The sequence below is a fragment of the Denticeps clupeoides genome, chromosome 6 (assembly GCF_900700375.1).
Source record: "Denticeps clupeoides chromosome 6, fDenClu1.1, whole genome shotgun sequence".
Taxonomy (NCBI): Eukaryota; Metazoa; Chordata; class Actinopteri; order Clupeiformes; family Denticipitidae; genus Denticeps; species Denticeps clupeoides.
In genome coordinates, this window is record NC_041712.1 from 23,884,494 (window position 1) to 23,905,694 (window position 21,201).

General features: G+C 48.4%; 1 protein-coding gene across 1 annotated transcript; it reads left to right on the forward strand.

Annotated features, from left to right (window-relative positions):
• Positions 1-5: 5 nt before the first annotated feature.
• On the forward strand, positions 6-20,804 carry synj1 (synaptojanin 1). The gene is given in 34 exon segments (XM_028983007.1): positions 6-117; positions 763-919; positions 995-1,081; positions 1,350-1,617; positions 2,644-2,869; positions 3,025-3,108; positions 4,812-4,873; positions 6,125-6,221; positions 6,560-6,735; positions 6,822-6,903; positions 6,992-7,144; positions 7,572-7,728; positions 7,922-7,945; positions 9,024-9,215; positions 9,300-9,384; positions 9,836-9,976; positions 10,068-10,260; positions 10,452-10,610; positions 11,256-11,412; positions 11,495-11,606; positions 11,700-11,912; positions 12,414-12,492; positions 12,633-12,795; positions 13,109-13,294; positions 14,540-14,598; positions 14,601-14,670; positions 14,763-14,804; positions 14,905-14,952; positions 15,559-15,597; positions 16,589-16,638; positions 16,720-16,909; positions 16,989-17,257; positions 17,259-17,312; positions 18,544-20,804. Coding segments are annotated over 33 exon segments (4,767 nt in total). The 5' UTR covers positions 6-117; positions 763-795; the 3' UTR covers positions 19,270-20,804.
• The last annotated feature ends 397 nt before the right edge of the window (positions 20,805-21,201 follow it).

Consider the following 21,201-nt stretch of genomic DNA (forward strand, 5'->3'; position numbering starts at 1 on the left):
GTCCCGCCCCACCGGACGCCCGGCCCCGCCCTCCGACAAGCTGCCGTCGGCGGCTCTGCTTCCAGTCGCGCTGACAGCCGGCGGGGCGAAGACGGAGGAGAAGTCGACTCGTCAAGGGTATTTCGGAAAGCCGCGTCGCGCAAGCAGTAACAGCGTTCTGGCCTGATCTGTACCGAGCGTGGAAAAAATATGATGAAAAAAAATTTATATATTTTTTTAACCATCTGCGGGTATTGAGCAGTAAGCCGCGGCCAGAGCGCCACTTGTCAGGGTAGCTCGCTAGCTTTAGCTAGCAGGGTACGGTGTTGTAGCATCTCAAGCCGGAAGACCTTGGATATAAACACCCGCTGGTCCCTAGGTCACGACGTTATTTAACACCCGAATGAATGAGCCTCGTGTACGGAATACCATGCTGGCGTTTGGTTCGATTCCGGTTTGGATCCGGCTGTGTTTTTTTTTTTTTTATTATTATTATTATTTCATTTTGCGTTCGTGTGTGCGGCTACGCGCTCCGGTTCCCGCTGATACGCGACCACGGTTCCCCCGCTGCGGTGTCATCAACACGATTGTGCCGTTATTACCGATGACCTGACGGGGAACCGGTTCGTTTGTGGCCCGCTGGCTGGCTAGCAGGCTAGCCTCCCTGCGGTCGGATTAACCTCCCGGGTCGTGCTATAGACTCTCGTTTTCGACGATGTCGCAGGTGACATGTGGGGGACTGAAGAATGCACCGCTGCCGCTAACCCGACTCTGACTCTCTAGGTGTGACACGGCCGCGGGCGTCGTAATTCCACGATGGCGTTCAGCAAAGGTTACCGTATTTACCACAAGCTGGACCCGCCCCCGTACAGCGTGATCGTGGAGACTCGGAGTCGTGACGAGTGCCTGATGTTCGAGTCCGGGGCCGTGGCCGTGCTGTGTAAGAAACGAAGCCACCCACGACGTGAGCTTTTACGTTTCGGCCTCTCTGTTCACTGTGGCTTTGTGTTCGCAGCCGCGGCGGAGAAGGAAGCCATTAAAAACACGTACGCCAAGATGCTGGATGCCTATGGCATCTTGGGTGTCCTTCGTCTTAACTTGGGTGAGTTGGTGAAAGCCTCTGTTGCCACAACACTGCACAGGCCCGCTAAGTTGATTAAAAAGGCCGTCTCACGTCATGTGGTGCGGTAAGATGGGTGGTTGTTGGAGCAGGGATTTTCAAAAGGAGTATTTTGTCTAAACTTAAACACATTACGAAGTGAGCAAAGTCTAAATCCCAGAAATGATCCGTTTCCTGGGTCTGACAAGAAGGGACTCGACTGTAACCGAGGTGGAGAGGAGATCGTATTCGAGACATCTGTCATTCGCAGGGGACTCCATGCTGCACAGCTTGGTGGTGGTGACCGGCTGCAGCTCGGTTGGGAAGGTCCAGGACTCCGAGGTCTTCCGGGTCACCGCCACGGAGTTCGTGTCCCTGAAGAACGACCCGTCCGATGAAGACCGTATTGCCGACGTGCGGAAGGTGCTCAACTCGGGCAACTTCTACTTTGCCTGGTCGTCCACGGGGGTCAGCATGGACCTGAGTCTGAATGCCCATCGGAGGATCAAAGAGGATACCACTGACAACCGCTTCTTCTGGTGAGTTCTCCACCGCGCGACAGTGACGTCATTTTAGTATCCAGATCAGAGGAAGAATAAAACTGCGTAATTGATAAGTATGAGGAAGTGTTCACCTGTGGTTGCCATGTGCAGGTTCTTTTTTTATGTAAATTAATATACAAAATGCAGCAGCACGACTGATCTTCAACCTTCCCAAGTTCTCCCACACCGCCCCTCTACCACGTTCCCTCCACTGGCTCCCAGTAGCTGCACGCATCAGGTTCTAAATACTGATGCTGGCCTACAAAGCCAATTATTACACCTCGCGCGGCACCTCATATACTCCGAGCCTCCAGTTCTGCTCGCCTGGTCCCTCCATCTCTGAGGGTAAAAGGAAGACGCTCATCTAGACTCTTCTCCGTCTTGGCCCCTCGGTGGTGCAATGAACTTCCCCTCGAGGTCAGAACAGCTCAGTCACTGAGTATTTTCACACAGAAGCTCAAGACCTTCCTCTTTAGAGAATATTTAGATGAACTTGTAACTGTACAGAAACTAAAACAGAGTGAATAAAAAGATTGTATTCATAGTTGGGGGGTCCTAGTGAACCAGAACAGATCACTTCGTCGATGGTAACTTGAAAGCACGTTGTAAGTCGCTCTGGATAAGGCCGTCTGCCAAATGCCTTAAATGTAAAATGTAAATGTAAATGTAGATTTTTTTTCTGGAAAAACGGCAACACGACTTCCTGTCTCCGCCAAACCTCCCCCCTCAACTTCTGTAGGCCGCCCGCCTCCTCGTCCCGCCTCTCTCCTCCTCATGAGCATTTAAAGCTACAGACACCGAAACGGCGAATCTCATTGTGGGACTGGATCAGAGTGGCTGTAATTCTGCACCAAGGCTGAATTTCGGAAAAAGACGTCAGATACAGAATTAGGGGACCAACAAGACCGAAATAAAAGCAAAAAAATTATTTCAGGCGACCTTTAATGTAATATGTAACTCTTCTTGGTGTGTGGGTAATATTTCAGTGCTGATGCCCCAAGGATATATATTTGCTTCGCACAGGAACCAGTCCCTGCACCTCCACCTGAAGCACTACGGGGTGAACTGTGACGACTGGCTCCTGCGCCTCATGTGCGGAGGGGTGGAGATCCGCACGATCTACGCTGGGCACAAACAGGCCAAGGCCTGCGTCATCTCCAGACTGAGCTCTGAGAGAGCCGGGACCCGCTTCAACGTCCGGGGCGCCAACGACGACGGCCAGGTGGCCAACTTTGTGGAGACCGAACAGGTAGACACACACCCTGCTCCACACCCTGGCATGCATGCTGTTTTGGACAAGTAGATTACCTTTACTTGGCTTCCTTTTCGTGTGCGAGTATTTCTGCATTCCACGTTCTCTACCAGTGAAATGGGTGAGAAGATCTAATTTGAAGCATTTTGCAGGTCATTTTCCTGGATGACAAAGTGTCCTCGTTCATTCAAATCCGTGGGTCCATACCACTGTTCTGGGAACAACCCGGAATTCAGGTGAGTCTGCACTGCACCACGTGGCCATATTAATCATTCCTGGACACTTTGGAAAATGTTTGCATGAAAATGTATTTTCATGTGCAGCAGCGTTTACCTCCTCTGTTCATATCATCAGAAAAATTCTGTTCAGGGGATTTTGACTCAGCTGAATCAGAGTCGCCATTCCGGGCTCCTCGGAGTGGATGTGAACCCCCATCTGGTACCTGGATAGTTGTCATTTTTGCAATTATTTATTTATTTATTTATTTAACACCTGGTTCTTGGGCTTTTCTGCTACGGTGCTGTCTGCAGTGTCAGTGAAATCACAGGATTTTGCAGTTAGGTGCCACGGTTGAGGCTTCGCTCGTTCTCTGGTCTCCTTGTGTGGATGGAGGGGGTTTGGTCGTGCCTTTTTAAGACCCGTTGCTTTCCCACATGCCTTCCGCATTCTCTCCTCAACTGAATTTTTTTTTTTTTTGATGGTCAATTTTTTTAGATGCAGTTAGAAGGATTTGCTTTATTTTTTTACTGCTTGCCATTTGGTAAAAGCAGGTTTGCTTTTAGGAGCCACAGACTGCTGCTCCTGAAGCCAGCGGCAGTACTCCAGACTGTCACCTGAGCTCCTTTCATTGCTGTTGAAGCCGCATTAAATATTTAAAATCAGCAGAAAGAGACAGAAGGTGGCCAAGGCCCTCTAGTTTCATATCCGGAATTTTTTTTTTTTCCCCTCACGCACACACCTAGCGGTTAAGGAAGCGGCCCCGTAATCAGAAGGTTGCCGGTTTGAATCCCGATCCTCCAAAATGCCACTGAGGTGCCACTGAGCAAAGCACCGTCCCCACACACTGCTCCCCGGGCGCCTGTCATGGCTGCCCACTGTTCACTCAGGGTGATGGGTTAAATGCAGAGGACAAATTTCACTGTGTGCACCGTGTGCTGTGCTGCTGTGTATCACATGTGACATTCACTTCACTTTGACACACACACACACACATATACATATACATATAAATTATTATTATTGTTTTTAAGCGCAGAGGTTTATGATGCTTAGGCAGTTACCCAGCATTCCTTTCTGTGGGTCCCTTCTGCAGCGTTGTTCCAACGCCGCCGTGACTTGTCTCAAACGGTTAGATAAACCAACTGGGTTCTGGTATTGTTCGCTCCAATAATGACTTCCATCTCTCTTCTCTGCCGTGCCTGTGTGACAAATGCATTTACTGTTGGATGCTAAGTTCCAGGTTTGTGTCTAATTAGAAAGTAGCTTGTAGAGTGAAGGCAGTAGCTTTGTGCAGTTGTAGTTCAATATGGAGTCACAGGCCATTTACACCGTTTGCAGGGAAAGAGCTCTTTGTTTTGTGTCACCGTGCCAGATTTAATTGTGCACCGTGACCATACGAGTATGTGTGCACAGAGGTAACTGTGGTGTAGTCTGTGAGACTTCGCAGATTGGCTTTTATTTATTTACTTATTTTTTTTGCCGCAGCAGCAGAAAGGAGCGGTTTTGCTGCAGAAAGCATTCTGGTGTAAATATGCATGTGGCTCCATTGTTCCTCCTATGCAAATATTTTCCAAAGCTCTGAGTTTCACTTCACATTCTGACCTCACTGGCCGTAAAAGGCAGCTCTGCTTTCAGCTCTGTTTCCTCTAGGCCTTTTTTTGTGATGCCACCCTCTCTTTGTGTTTTTTTTTTTTTTTTTATTGTCCATCCTCATGAACAGGTCGGCTCGCATCGTGTCAAGCTGTCTCGGGGCTTCGAGGCGAACGCACCGGCTTTTGAGAGGTACTTAACAACGCAACTCTCACCGCTGAGAGCAGCTCCTGGATTTGCTTTCCCTCACTCGCGTGGCTTCATTCCAGTTCACAAAGCGCTCTTATCAACATGACTTGGCTTGTTCTCACCCCGCCCCCTCACACGCCTGAGACTCGGGCTCTCCGTCGGCACTGGAGGGCAGCCTTTTCCCTCATCATAATTCCCCCCGTCCGGAAGCTGCTGCTTCCTGGTTATCTGTATGTTGGTCATCAGACCTTTTTGTTGGTGCGTTATTGTATAGGACACCTAGAAGATGTACTTTACCAATGGTGGCCTAGCGGTTAAGGAAGCGGCCCCGTAATCAGAAGGTTGCCAGTTCGAATCCCGGTGCCAATGAGGTGCCACTGAGCAAAGCACCGTCCCCACACACTGCTCCCTGGGCACCTGTCATAGTGCCCACTGCTCACCAAGGGTGATGGGTTAAATGCAGAGGACACATTTCACTGTGTATCACAAGTGACAATCACTTCACGTTTTTATTAATTTTTTTTTTATTTACAATTTTTAAGAAGGGGAGGAGCCTGTGTGCATGATTGACAGCTCTCACACCACCTACCTCCCACTACCGACACAAAAACATTGGGTGGTAGTAGCCTAGTGGGCAACACACTCGTCTATGAATCAGAAGACCCAGGTTCAAATCCCCACCTACTACCATTGTGTCCCTGAGCAGGACACTTAACCCTGAGTGTCTCCAGGGGGGGACTGTCCCTGTAACTACTGATTGTAAGTCGCTCTGGATAAGGGCGTCTGCTAAATGCTGTAAATGTAAATGAAATCAGACCTTTAATGAAACATAGTGCTGTGGCATTAATTGGGAAAACTGTGTGCCAGTTGCGACTGCATTGGCCAGGATTCACGGTGACGGGAGAAGCCCTGTCTTGTCTGAGGGGGGGTGGGGGGTGGCGGTGTTGCGCCAAGATCCCGCCTCTGGAGAGCAGCGGTACATTTTGTACCAGGAGCGCTGCCGCCTCCTGTCTCCTCGCCGCAGTCAGAGAATCACGGTGAGCGATGGACGTCGCCCCCTCTGTGCATGAGTCACGCCTCCATCGCGCTCACACTCTCTCGTACGCCCCCTTTTTATGTCACGCCTTCAGACCTGCAATAATCTGTCACGTGTCCAGAATGTTGTAATATATTGTAGATCAGGCCGTGATGGTGGTTTTCCTCGGCCGGTGATGTGATGTAACGCGCACCGCTCCGTCGCGCCTCCCCCTGCAGGCATTTCAGTGCACTGCGGCGGCTCTACGGGAAGCAGCTCATCATCAACCTGCTGGGCATGAAGGAGGGCGAGCACATGCTGAGCAAAGCTTTCCAGGTGAGTGGGGGCCGGGTGCACAGAGCAGCTGCGAGATGTCTGTCCCTCGCATTCAACCCCGTCAATTTTACTCAGGTCCATCCTGTTCCAAAAGGCAGACAAACTTAGACAAGATTTTGCTCTCAAAGTGTAATGAAAAAAAAAAAAAAAAAAAAAAAAATATATATATATATATATATATATTTTTTTTTTTTATTTCTAGGTATTACAAGAGTGTTTTAATGTCCTGGTGTTTCATGTTCTTTTGACGTTTACTGTAAATACGCTGTCTGTTGGTGTGTGAAGCGCCGCACTTTTCAAGCCCGCACAGCTCTGATTTCTGCATTCTGTTTTCTCAGAGTCATCTGAAGGCATCAGAGCACTCGTCCGGCGTCAAGATGATCAACTTTGACTACCATCAGATGGTAAAGGGGGGGAAGGCGGACAAGCTGCACGGCGTCCTGAAGCCACAGATCAGCAAGTTCCTGGAGGACTGCGGCTTCTTCTACTACTCGGGAGACATGGGCGTCCAAAGGTCCTCCCTCGCTCGCCGCCTTCTTTCCGGGTTCTGATGTTGGCGGCCGTTCCCTCGCTGACTCTCTCGATCCTTTGCTGTACTAGGTGCCAGACTGGAACTATTCGGGTCAACTGTCTGGACTGCCTGGACCGTACCAACAGTGTCCAGGCCTTCTTCGGACTTGACGTGAGCTCTTCTTAATCGGCAGAGTTGCAGATGTCCCATCGCCGGGTGGTAAAAAAAAAAAAACGTAACCCAATTCTGCCTTTACCAGATTCTTCCTAAACAACTGGAGGACATGGGTCTGACCGAGAAGCCCCAGCTGGTAGCTCGCTTCCAGGAGGTCTTCCGCTCCATGTGGTCCGTCAACGGGGACTCCGTCAGCAAGATCTATGCCGGCACTGGGGCCCTGGACGGGAAGGCCAAGGTGTGGTATTTTGCGGTGCGACAGCTTTGGGGCCGTTTATGGCCCCGTCAGTAGGCTAGCGAAACCGCCCTCCTGTCTCTCCCTCACTTTAACTGGCGCATGTGCTCTTTTCCTCTGCTCTCCTCTGGACTTCTCTGTAACCTGACTGGTAAGTTTGTTCGACCGGCTGTTCCACTTTGTTTGAGTCCGAGTAACGTCCTTTTTTCTTTTCATCTGTCCTCCTCTTCCTCTTCCTCTTCGTGTGGCTGTGATGTTATGAGTGTGTTTTCCCGTAGGGCTGCTGTTGCTCTCAGTGTTAATTAAGGCTATTCGTAATAGGCTTTAAAGCTTTAAATTGATTTGTGAGACGGAAGTCAGCAGCTGTGCGGAGGAGCAAGTTCACTCCATCCGGACACTTTGGTCCCTGTCTCTTTTGCAGGGGGGGAAGCTGAAAGATGGCGCGCGCTCCGTCACCAGGACCATCCAGAACAACTTCTTCGATAGCTCCAAGCAGGAGGCCATCGACATTCTGCGTCTGGGCAGCACCCTGAACAGCGACCTGGCAGACAAGGCCCGGGCCCTGCTCACCACCGGGAGCCTTTACGGTAGGGGTGTTGAGAGGACTCTCCCGTGCGAATGAGCTTGTGCCTAATCTGGCCAGTCCAGATGACCCGGCTGGGAGGTTAGAGGTGTAACCCAGCGCTAATGCAGTTATCTGCCTAACGGTTTCTAACCACGCTTCTCTCTCCCTCCCTGTTTCTCTCCCTTTTGTTTCCCCTTCAATGCTTGCACTGTTAGTGTCTGAGCCAGTTTTGCAGTCAGGTACAGTATGCAGTCTTCAGTAGAGTTTATTTGTATAGTTAAATGATTTTCACGTTTTCACCCATTGCTTTGGTCTTGATTCATTTACCAGTTTATCAAGAGCAATGTGCATTACATATCGTTAAATGTTGTGGTATAAGCCCTACATAAATGTATTGGAATTCTAGACTGGTCAGCCATAACATTATGACCAGTGAAGTGGCTTTAATTTGTCATCTTGTTACAGTGAAATCTGGCAGGGGGGGGATATATTAAGCAAAAGTGATCATTTTGTCTTTTGAGCACATGTTTAGGTGTAAGGATTTGAGTGACTAGGGCCAAATTGAAAGAAAGAAAGTGAAGTGATTGTCACATGTGATACACAGCAGCACAGCACACGGTGCACACATTGAAATTTGTCCTCTGCATTTAACCCATCACCCTGAGTGAGCAGTGGGCAGTCATGACAGGCGCCCGGGGAGCAGTGTGTGGGGACGGTGCTCAGTGGCACCTTGGCAGATCGGGCAACCTTCTGATTACGGGGCTGCTTCCTTAACCACTAGGCCACCACTGCCCCATTGTAATTATGTTATAAATTGTGATTATGATGGCGGGATCATAGCATCTCCAAAACTGCAACTCCTCTGGGAGGTTCCTTCACTGGTCAGGACCAATAAAATGGTCCAAGGAAGCTCTCAATTCGATCAAGCGTCAGTGGGAGTTGTGTACAGGATTTAAGTGGAGCCCATGCTTCTGTGGACCAGGGCTATTCTGATGGAAAAAGGAGGATATGGTGAATATTAGGCAGTCATAATGTTATGGCTGGTTTGCTATATCCCTTTTCATCTTGCCTATGTATTCACATTGTGTCATTTGTACAGTCTATTGTATTCATTTGTCATAAATTGCATCATTATATATGTGTGTTACTTTGCCTATAGTTTACCTCACAGTAGCAGAATGTGACTTTTTAGGCCATTTTTGATGTCGTAGTGGTTTCTGCATTTCTGCCTTTTCTGTGTCTCCCATATTGGATCTTTGTTTAATTTATGCGTCCCTTACACTTGTTTAATACCTTTGACACCTTTTCCCCACTCAGCGTCTCCACGCGTTTTACTGGGCATGTGTCAGAACTACCAGAAGTACACCAGACCAAAGCAGATCCGGGTGTGTGTGGGCACCTGGAATGTCAACGGTGGGAAGCAGTTCCGCAGCATTGCGTTCCGGAACCAGACCCTCAACGACTGGCTGCTGGACGCGCCAAAGAAGGCTGGTCTTCCGGATTTTCAAGGTGAAGCGTTGTCATTTATAACCACTTTTAAATGTTGTAGTTTGACATTTCTTAGGGGAAAATGTATGTCCCTCTCCTCTACAGACAGCAAAGCCAGTCCTGTAGACATCTTTGCCATTGGCTTTGAGGAAATGGTGGAGCTGAATGCTGGAAATATCGTCAGTGCCAGGTAACATCCAGGCCAGCTAAGCTGGGCCATCACCCAAAACTACAGTTAGACAGATCCTCACAGAAACAAGATTTCAGATTTGCTTTTAACGTCATGTAAAGGAAGCTCTGTTTGTGTTCTTGTTAGATCCTTTGGTGACCTGTATTTGGTTCTGATCACTCCCCCCACCCTCAGAAATAAGCCGGGGGCGTAGGTTGTTCCACTTTAGTCTATGAGAGGATCGGGCCCATTTGGCACTTTTTCTATGCTCCCAACAATGAGGGCTCACGCTGCCAGGCTTTCCAAAACATTCCTCCCTGCACTGAAACATAACTCAAGCTCGGCCCAGGGTTTCGTTTGGTATCGTGCCCCGAGAATTCCTTTCATCAGCAGTAGCCACTGCGAGCGGTCAGCCATTTCTCGGTTTTTCTCTACTTAAGGGAAATGTGATGCCCCTTCCTTTCTTCTCCAGCACAACCAATCAGAAGCTGTGGGCAGCAGAACTGCAGAAGAACCTCTCCCGTGATCACAAATACGTGCTCCTGGCCTCCGAGCAGCTTGTGGGAGTGTGCCTGTTTGTATTCATCCGGCCTCAGCATGCCCCGTTCATCCGGTATGAAGTCACATTCCAAAAAACGATGAGTGTCTGAGGCACACTGGGGACGAAAACATGCGACAGTTGTCTTTCTCTGCCCGTGACCTAGGGATGTTGCCGTGGACACGGTGAAGACCGGCATGGGCGGGGCAACGGGGAACAAAGGGGGCGTGGCCATCCGGCTGCTCTTCCACACCACCAGCATCTGTTTTGTTTGCTCCCACTTTGCAGCCGGCCAATCACAGGTCAAAGAGAGGAATGATGACTATGCTGAGATTACGCGCAAGCTCAGCTTCCCCATGGTAACCGCTCTGGTTAACAGTTACCCCGATATTAAACCTGCTAATAGTGCTGGTGTAATTACGGGATGTGTTTTTCTCTGCCTGTCGTTATTCATTGTTGTGATATTGCTTGTACGTTTTCAAAAATTTTTGTAATATTGTTTGAGGGCGAATCCTTGTTCATTGTGCCTCATCGAGCATGTTCTCCCCAGGGTCGTCTGCTCTACTCCCACGATTACGTTTTCTGGTGTGGAGACTTTAATTACCGCATCAACTTGCCCAACGAAGAGGTGAAGGAGCTGATTCGTCAGCAGAGCTGGGATTCCCTGATTGCTGGAGACCAGTTGGTGGAGCAGAAAACTGCTGGCCACGTAAGAGTTGTTTTTATATTTTTATGTTTGTTGTACAGGCCAAAAGTTTGGACACCTTCTCATTCAATGTGTTTTCTTTATTTTCATGACCATTTACGTTGGTAGATTCTCACTGAAGGCATCAAAACTATGAATGAACACATGTGGAGTTCTGTACTTAACAAAAAAAGGTGAAATAAGTGAAAACATGTTTTATATTCTAGTTTCTTTGCTCTGATTACTGCTTTGCACACTCTCTCTTGGCGTTCTCTCGATGAGCTTCAAGAGGTCGTCACCTGAAATGCTTCTCCAACAGTCTTGAAGGAGTTCCCAGAGGTGTTTAGCACTTGTTGGTCCAGCTCACCCCAAACCATCTGGATTGGGTTCAGGTCCGGTGACTGTGGAGGCCAGGTCTCCACTTTTTGTTAAGTACAGAACTCCACATGTGTTCATTCATAGTTTTGAGTGAGAATCTACCAACGTAAATGCTCATGAAAATAAAGAAAACACATTGAATGAGAAGGTGTCCAAACTTTTGGCCTGAACTGTATATGAAATCTTTCATAATATGATTTTTTTTAAATTATACCTTAATAACATTTATAAATAAACACATATAACTACAATATAGCCTGGTTTTGATATGCATTTGACTTTGCATTGCAGATTTTTCGTGGCTTCATTGAGGGCAAGTTGGACTTTGCGCCAACATATAAATACGACTTGTTCTCAGATGACTATGACACCAGTGAGAAATGCCGGACCCCAGCCTGGACAGACCGCATCCTGTGGAAACGACGGAAGTGGAACTTTGATAAGACTGGTAATTCCACCAGTGGATTCACAGAGTTTTTACGCATCTGTTCAGACAGTCCTGACTAACTTCATCAATTCTGTCTGTATAGCGGAGGAGCTGAATGTAGTCGGAGGTCCAGTCAATCAAGAAGAGCTGTACCCCTGGAGCCCAGGGACCCTCAAATATTACGGCAAAGCAGAGCTCAAAACGTCTGATCACAGGTATGGTGCCACAATGCAAGACACACACATAGATTCTCTCTATTTATTATAGGTATATCTGTCCTTTTCTTACGTCTCTCCTTTCTTTTTTAGGCCGGTGGTGTCTATAATGGATGTGGATGTGCTGGAGGTCGACCCAGAAGCAAGACATCAGGTCTATAAGGACGTGATTGCGCTGCAGGGGCCGCCAGACGGCACCATCCTGGTCTCCCTGTGCGCCTCGGGACCCGATGATTACTTTGATGATGCTTTGATTGACGAGCTGCTTGACAAGTTTGCTGCCTTTGGCGAAGTCATTCTCATCAGGTAGTAAAACTAAATCACTGTTACGGTTAGTGTTGTTTTCATCAACGAAATGTCGAAATATCTTCGAGGTCTAACCTTTTTGACATGTTTAAGATGACACGAGATGCAACGTAAATGTGATCAGCGTATGTCATGTAATATTGTAATAAGACTAAATATGGTTTACAAGATAGAAACTACTGAAATTTGTCTTCATTTGTCTCGTCTTGACTTAAACGAGACGTTATTTTCTCTTCTCCTGTATGTCCCATCCAATTGCACAGATGATGTATGTAATATGCAATCGCAGCATTATTTTGGCATATGTTTCAATGAAAACAACACCAGATACAGTGAGACCTCATGCGGCTCCCCGTGTACAACGCCGCATGGTCTTATCTGTATATCTGCGAGTCGTGTGTTTTCCTCGGGAGGCAGGAAGTGGCTTGAGCAAAATGGCGGTGTCATTGCTGACTTCCCTTGGCGACAGTTGTGTAGGTAAATGTCTTTTCGCTGGTGCAGGTTTGTAGAGGAGAAGATGTGGGTGACCTTTCTGGAGGGCTACTCTGCTCTGGCCGCACTGTCTCTGAGTGCGTCCGAGGTGAGTTAACAAAAGTCAGCAATTTAACGTTCATTCGGTAAAAACCTGCATTTCTCAGTAAGACAGCGACTGCCTAATATTTTTTACACACGCTGCTAAACCGTCTGAATCTGGACCAAATGCTTGTGTTTTGTGCACAGGTGATGGGAAAGGTTATCGACGTCCGTCTGAAGAGTCCAGGCTGGATTAAAAGCCTGGAGGAGGAGATGAGCGTGGAGAGGATCTTTGGCAGCATCCCCACCTCCTCCAGCTCCACTCTGCTTGCGGAGGACACGGATATGGGCGATGACTTTGACATGGAAGGTAGGACATATCACCATTACTTTTGTGGATAAATACATTTATTTCATACGTTTTCAGAAGAATTGGATTCAATTTGTTTTACGTGGACCGGCACATGCTCATAATAAAATATATCATAACACACAATCAGTACATTAAACCTGCAATAATGTTTTTAACAGCGTTTACATGTGTTGACTATAGCAGTATACCCAGACCTGACCAACAGAAGCAGATTATGACACACAGGGACTGTGAATGATGGGTGATGTGCTTCACTTCACCAGTTTGTACTTATTTCATGCCAATTTGGTGTCGTTTTTTCTGGATACAGGTGATGTGGATGAGGAGGTGGAGGAGATTTTGCCTCAGCACCTGCAGCCTGGCGCAGGAATGGGTCCTGGCTCCTCCCCTGTCCCTTCCCCCCGCAGCAGCCCATGCCCCTCCCCGACGCACGGAGAGCCTGCGGCGCCGGTTCGGCCCAGCCGAGCCCCCCCGCGCACTGCCGGGCCCCCGCAAGGTACGACCGGCCTCGTAGTGCCAGAATTATCTCCAGACACTGTTTCCCATGGTGGCCTTGAATACGTGTGTTTTCGCTTTGTTTTTATCCACTGGAGGAGGTTTAAGCCCAACCACATGCAGGAGGGACTTGGCAGGTAATTGGACTGGAAATATGAGGATTTTTTTATTTTACTATTCGAACTACAGCAGTATTCGAATAGTTTTTGAATATTTGAATATCCCCTACTTAGTGTTTGGTAGATTTAGTACGCATTATTTCTTACTTTACTTCGGATATTCAAATAACCAAACTCATCTCTGGAAGGTGAGGTGTGGAATGGAGTGTGTTCCTGTAGATGCTTTGGTGTGTGTGTGTTTGCTCATTTTACAGGATTCCTACGGTCATTAAAACCCTGGAAAAGTCATGGAATTTGAAAAGAACTCTGGCCTTGAAAAGTTTTGGAATACGAAATTAACATTGAGTTCTGGAAAAGTTGTTGAAATCTGATTGACACATGAATGTATAATGAAGTAACATAGTTCCTGTAAGAGAAATGTTTTTCTACATTTAAAATTCAGAGAACGTATGGTCATGAAATTTCGAGCAATTGAAAAGTCATGGAAAAATGTGTGAGAACCCTGTCTTTAACAACACAGTGTAAACAGCAGTGCTCTGAGTACAGTACAGGCCAAAAGTTTGGACACCTTCTCATTCGATGTGTTTTCTTTATTTTCATGACCATTTACGTTGGTAGATTCTCACTGAAGGCATCAAAACTATGAATGAACACATGTGGAGTTATGTACTTAACAAAGAAAGGTGAAATAAGTGAAAACATGTTTTATATTCTAGTTTCTTTGCTCTGATTACTGCTCGATGAGCTTCAAGAGGTCGTCACCTGAAATGCTTCTCCAACAGTCTTGAAGGAGTTCCCAGAGGTGTTTAGCACTTGTTGGGGTCCAGCTCACCCCAAACCATCTGGATTGGGTTCAGGTCCGGTGACTGTGGAGGTCAGGTCTCCACTTTTTGTTAAGTACAGAACTCCACATGTGTTCATTCATAGTTTTGATGCCTTCAGTGAGAATCTACCAACGTAAATGGACATGAAAATAAAGAAAACACATTGAATGAGAAGGTGTCCAAACTTTTGGCCTGTACTGTATGTGTGTTCCGTTCCTCGAATATTTGTGTTTAGCTGTGACACTGTAGCCATGGTAACTGCATTCTGCACACTAACTCTTCACGTCATGCTTGTTACCTCAGGGTCACCCGTGGACTCTGCGATGGGCGCACCATCTTCTCAAAGTCTGGAACCCAAGCGGGCCCCCCCCCCCCCGTCCCAACGCCCCCCCCGGCGCGGCCTGCGCCCCCTCAACGCCCCCCTCCTCCATCAGGTACCGCGCACACCGCCACAAAACACGCGTCGCACAACACAGTCGCGGTCCTCGGTTAAAACCGCCTTCTCACTCTCTCCCCCCACGTTAAGAAGGCAGCAGAAGTCCCACGCCTGCTAGAAAGGACTCTGCAGGTAACCCGCGTTCTGGAACAGTGTGTTCGAACGTGGCTGTGTGTGGTTGCTCTGTCCCCCCCACTCTCAACTTGCCCACTGTAACTGCTTTCACTTCAAGGCTTCGAAGACCTTCAGAATTCGTCATTTGATATATTTGACATGGAAGGTAAATGCAGACTTGAACCCAGGTAGACGTGGAGGTTGTGTGTAGGTCGTTCTGCCAGCTGAGGTTTCATGCAGGTTAAAGTAAAAAAATCCTGTTAACATTCCACAGATCGAACATGAAGCCTCAGTTGCTTACCATGTTGAACCTTAAGGGTCCAATGTTCCCGTCACTACATGAGATGTGGCACATGGGGAGTGTTCGCAAATGTCTGTATCTGGGAGAGGAGGAACTAACTACAAATTGAGTTTTACCCTCAAGCCTGTAGTTACGATTGACAGTGGACACCCCCTACTTCCTCTTCCTGTCGATACGTGACTCGCCCAGGCATATTCCCTCCGTTCTCTACACTCCTAATACCCCTTGTACACAGACGTGACCACGCCCACTACCGACACCAACAGGCAGAGGCGTTCTGATTTTGCGTACACTCCCAACGTGCGCTGGCGTAATGTTCCCAGGTGTGCCGTGGTTCTTTGTGTAATAGAATAATGTAGCTTTACATTATACCTGTCCCAGGTAAGCAGTGTGTAATTCAAGCAGGTGCATGAAGTAAGTAGACGTTTTGCCAAAGTAACGCTGCTTTCCCTTCACCATGCTGCGCAACAGGACCGAAAAGCCCTGCTCTGCCCCGAGCAGACGCCGCAGGTGAGTCTCAGGTCCACGGTCCACCTTCACACACTCGCTTCGTTTTTGTGGAGCAAAAGTTTACGCCAGTTGCTTTTCTCAGACAATAGCGACCTTTTTGGATCAAAAGAGACTTTTATTTATTACAGAAAGTTGGACAGAGATGTGGTTGAATGTGGTTTCATATGGAATCAGATTTTTGCCCATGCAAGAGAACCGAATCCTCAGGCAGCGTAAATGTAAAATGGGACGGATCGACTGCAAATGTGAAAATCCAGCAGTTCAACTGTAAAAACAAGCAGCGAAAAACAAGTCTCACAAGCGAAAAATGAAAAGGAGTGAGATGTATGCAAAACGTACGTATGTTGTCAAAAAACATTTTTGTGCGATATTAGGAACGTTTTTTGGGACAAATCTGATTCCATAGTATTAATGCTTGAAATGGTGACAGGAAACACTTTGAAATGAAGTTGATATTTAAATGTGCCTGCTGTTAAGAGGAAGTCTGACTGGCTTGTGTAGCGGGAGTGGGCGCTTGGCGTAATCCCCGCCTTACAGAACAGGATTGGCAGGTGTGGCGTCGGCAGCCGTTTCCCGGCCGCTCTGGTCGGGGCCGACTTGGTCATTTAAGTCGTGTGGGAACGAAGTACAGGGCAGAGAGCCCAGCATACAGGCCTCCGTCAGCCGGCTCGCGTCCAGCCGGGCAGGAAGAGGTGACTTGTGAAAAACAGGGTCACGGGGTGAGATACAGCAGGACTCCAGACGATGGGGTTTGGGAAAACGACCTTGAAGTGTCTTTTGTCATTTTTTTATTTTTATTTTTTAAAAACACATCAAAGCCTAAGGCAACAAACACCTTGTAGACCAATTTGATTCAAATCCGCAAACCCAGTCTTCTCTAAAAGGGGTTCGTTTTACCATTATTGACTCCAGTCATCTATAAAGAACCCAGTTACAGAATGGTGTGAATATGAAGTGGCACCATGTGTGATTCATGTGTCTTGTATTGTAGGGCGTGGTCAGGCCGCAGGAGGCTCTGCCCCAGGGGGACTTTCTCGACCGGTAAGTAAGAATTTAATGGCATCCATTCAGTGCAAAATGCACAATGGAAGTGACATGAGGGGGGTCCATTTCTCTCCGTAGAACATTCCGCCCCGCGCTGGGGTCATCAGCGTTCCTCCAGTGTCCAGACCTCCACCTCCAGCTCACCCAGGAGCACCCAGACCCACTGCAGATGTGCACCCAGGGGCTCCAAGGCCAGCGCTTGATAACCATCCAGGGGCACCGAGGCCCGTTCCTGAGCCACAGAACAAGCCAACACAGCTGCCCGTGGGTGAGTTCCTGGTAATGTATGGCTAAAAGATGCCCTTACATCTTACTGGTCAGTGAAACCCACATTTGATGTTTTGCAGGTCCCCCTATGCAGCCAGGACCCGTAAGGCCACAGGCGACCTCACCAGTGCAGCCCCAGATGGCTCCTCCCATACGGCCCCAGATGACCCCACCCGTTCAGCAGCAGTTACCGCCACCAATGCAGCCTCAGATGGCATCTTCCCCCCAATCCCAGTTACCAGCCCCGATGCAGCCCCAGATGGCCCCGCCCCTTCAGCCCCAGCCTGCTGCCGCCCCACAGGCAGCCGCGCCTCAAGCACCACAGGGTCTGGCCTCCCCGAAGCCCCCACCCCCGCAGCAGATCCTCCCACGCCCTGCCACCTGAGCCCGCCCCGGCTCCACAGGTGAGACTTCCTACTTCCCAGACACTGTTCCTTCCAGGCAAGTTACGTCTGACCCACCGCTGCTTAACGGAGCCGTTTGGGCTTCATTTACATTACATTTACATTTACAGCATTTATCAGATGCCCTTATCCAGAGCGACTTACAATCAGTAGTTACAGGGACAGTCCCCCCTGGAGACACTCAGGGTTAAGTGTCTTGCTCAGGGACACGATGGTAGTAAGTGGGATTCGAACCCGGGTCTTCTGGTTCATAGGCGAGTGTGTTACCCACTAGGCTACTACCACCTACTACTTCCCGCTGCAGAGAAAGCGCAAGAGTCTTGGTTATTTTTCATCTTAGGATGATGCTTACCCCCATTCACACACACACACACACACACACACACAAATGACATTAACTGTTGAGGTGACGTCATTTCCCAGCAGTCTTTGGAATTGTGTAACTTCCGGGATATTCTGTATAAAATGCTGGGCCCTCTGTGTCAAATTTGCACTGATGGTCCTTCCTGTTGCATGTGTCTTTCTCTCTCGCAAGCAGGACCAACCCTCAGGGTGAAAGGTATTTAAGCCCTCAGTGTTACGCCCATAGCACCATTACCCTCCGATTCAATGTATGTCCTACTCATACATTGCAGAATACTCCGTTTTTATTTAATCACTCGTTCTCATTAAATTTTTTTGTGCCCACATTTCAGTTTAGTGTTTCTGTGGTGTCTCAGTGTAATATTTTATTTTCCTCATTTTTCCTCCTTTATTTTTTTGTAGTGTTAAAACCACTTAAAATTGTATTTTACCAACATGCCTTACCAACAGGACTCTGAGTCGGCGCCTTAATAGGCCCTTTCACACGAGAGGAACTATTCTGTCCCGTAACAATACGCAGATGTACCACTTTTTAGGCGTGTCTGCACTCATTTATGGCTGGGAACCGTGTTCTTAGAGCCACTCAGTCCGAAATCTGTTCATCAGGGGAGCACCACAGCGTACCCGGCAGTGTGTGAAAATGTTCATATACCAAACCCAACACCAACCCCCTCCCTGTAAGATATATGTAGTACGGGACTGACAGAATTTCGAGTGGCTTATTTGCTGTATTTATTATTTTTTTAGAGTTTTTAGATTTTTGTAAATCTGTGTGTCTGTGTAACTCATTTCACCCTGTAAACATTAGAGATTCGGCCGCCGCTACCCAGTTTACCGTCCTCACCTTCCCTTCTCTTCCGCCCTCCAGACCAACGGTGAAAATGGCGTCCAGCGAGAAGCACAATGGAAACCCGACCCGTTCGACACACTCACCTCCGACCTTCTCCCTCCCTCCTCCTGGCTGAACACCCAGTCCCTGACGAGAAGCTGCTCGCTGCGCACCTCTCCCGTGCCGCTCTCCTCGCTGTCCTTATGCCCCGCCCCCTTCACCGGCGCCCCCGCCCTCCTGCCGCCTCCGCCCTCGGCGCCCTCGCGCAGCCGTTCCCAGGAAACCCTCCGCGCCTCCCCCAACCCTTTCCTGAGCGAACCTCCGCGGCCCAGCAGCACCAACCCGTTCACCGGCGGCCAGAACCAGAACCAGCGCCGTGCCGTCACGCCAGACTTCTTTACCCAAGCCGCCAACCCCTTCCAGAGGAGCCTGTCCCTCAAACCGGCCCTGTCGCCCCCTCTCGTTCCCACCCTGGCACCGATCCCGGCACAAGACCCCGCCCCTGCCGCGGAGAAGCGGCAGTGGGTGACGTTCGACGACGACGGCGCAGACCTCGCCGTGAGAGGAAAGGAACCGACCGCTTCGCCTCTCACAGACCCCGGCAATTTCCTGTCTCAGATCCAGACCCCCGCCCCACGGACGCTCTTCTCCGGCCCCCCGTTCGGCCCGCCGCTGCAGCCGGCGCTCCCCCCTCCGTTCCCCGGCAGAACTAACCCCAGACTCCCACACGTACCCCCCCGAACTGGCGAGTTCACCGAGAGATGAGAGGACTGATGAGGACTACAGAGTTCTACTGGGTGTGTGTGTGTGTGTGTGTGTGTGTGTGTGTGTCAGGTTTTGACTACTGTTCCCCCACCCCGTGACGTCCGCTCAAGATCGACACCTTACTTAGCGAATAAACATGAAAATCTGATTCAGCAGGACCCTCGTACCCGTGTTTACGCTTATTTATGAATGCATATATATAGATATATCGACATATACATATCTTATACGCACAAATATGTGTACAAATACCGTGCAATATTCTACTGCTGTATGGCCACATGCTACGGTTTGATTCATCTCAATTTTCACCAGACGACTCCGTCGGGGTACTGCGGAAGAAGGGTCATGTGACATCGCATCACTGCGAGAGCCTGGAAGCGGCCGTGGCTTACATCCCTGTGTGTGCTTTTTAAAGAGCGTTCTTATTGTGAATGTACGTTTTATTCGGAATTTATTATTGTGAATGTACGTTTTATTCTCCGCTCCACGTCCGTTTTCCATAATGCATGAGGAGGAAACGCGCGAAAGGGCGCGCGTGGACATGTTTTTAATGCACACCACATGCACTTAAACAGCGGCAAGTCGCGTCTTTCGGCCTGATCCAAAAAAAACCCCAAACCCTGTTCCTCACCAGCGGAACAATCCGGATCAGTGCACTTCCGGGCATTTTAGATTACTTTTTTTTTTTTTTCCCCTCCAAGATGGTCAGTTTTAATGTCAGAAGTTCGGACTCATCCTGGTCCATGTGTCTATCAATCTGTGGTCTGAAGTGAGTGTGAGTGGACGTGTATATTGTATATTGACATTTCGGGGTTTTTCGGCGTCCAGTTTGGAATTTACACGCGTTGCATTCCCTGCCAAACGGAGGCCTGGTTGTCATCATACTGAAACACGCAATCTCCCTACGCACGCCGTCACGTACCCTCCGCTGCGGTGTTCTGTTGTGAATTCTGTCCTGTGGCCGACGTGTCGCGATTTGATGAACTCGGTTTACACGCTGAGATGTCTGGTCGGAAGCGGTGGCGTCAGTATTGTGCTTTTATCGTAACACACTCTCTGGTCTCTGTGGTGCTTTTTAGCCACTGGGTCATAACCTGTGGAGCCATCTTTCCTGTCCTTTTAAATTCACGTGGTCGTTCTTTTTCGTTTCCCTGTAAAAGTTGCCACCACCTCTGCGTGGCGTAGTATGCGGTGCCGCGGTGCGTTCGGTAGGAAGAGGGTGAATAAAATTGCAGGCCAGGCCAGCACTTTTCACGTCATGTAAGAGGTACGGTTTTATAGGAAACGTGATTTGATGTCCCCCTCCCCCCTAGCTGGAAATACAGTAGTGAGACGAACCCCGTGTTGTTGACCATGTTCTGTATGTGTTAAGCAAACCCGGAAACCGCAGACCAGTGATTTAGTATTTAAACATCTGTGATTTTACGTGCCGAACTAAGTTCACAGTTGTGTATGAAGCAATTGGTGTTGTATGTATGTATGTATGTATGTATGTATGTATGCAATAATAAATCTAAATATGTGTCACAGTTCATATGTTGTCATTTACTTGTATGTTCAAAATTCAACCGGTCTTTCTATACGAATGAGAACAATTAGTCTCAGAAATTACAAAAATGCTAACTTGTATACAGAATTTAGCTAAATTCTACTAATTGGTCACTGCCTCATTAATCACTGCAACTATTTTGGCTGTAATGAAATAATTGAAAAGTTTTTTCATAATGAATGAAGCTTTTAAAGTGACAGACTTCCACTGGAACTGGATACTAATTGTTTCCTTGCAATATGCACTCAGCACACATATTTAGGGCTGCCCACTGCTCACTCAGGGTGATGGGTTAAATGCAAAGGACAAATTGTGCACCGTGTGCTGTGCTGCTGTGTATCACATGTGACAATCACTTCACTTTCACAACATTAACGGCC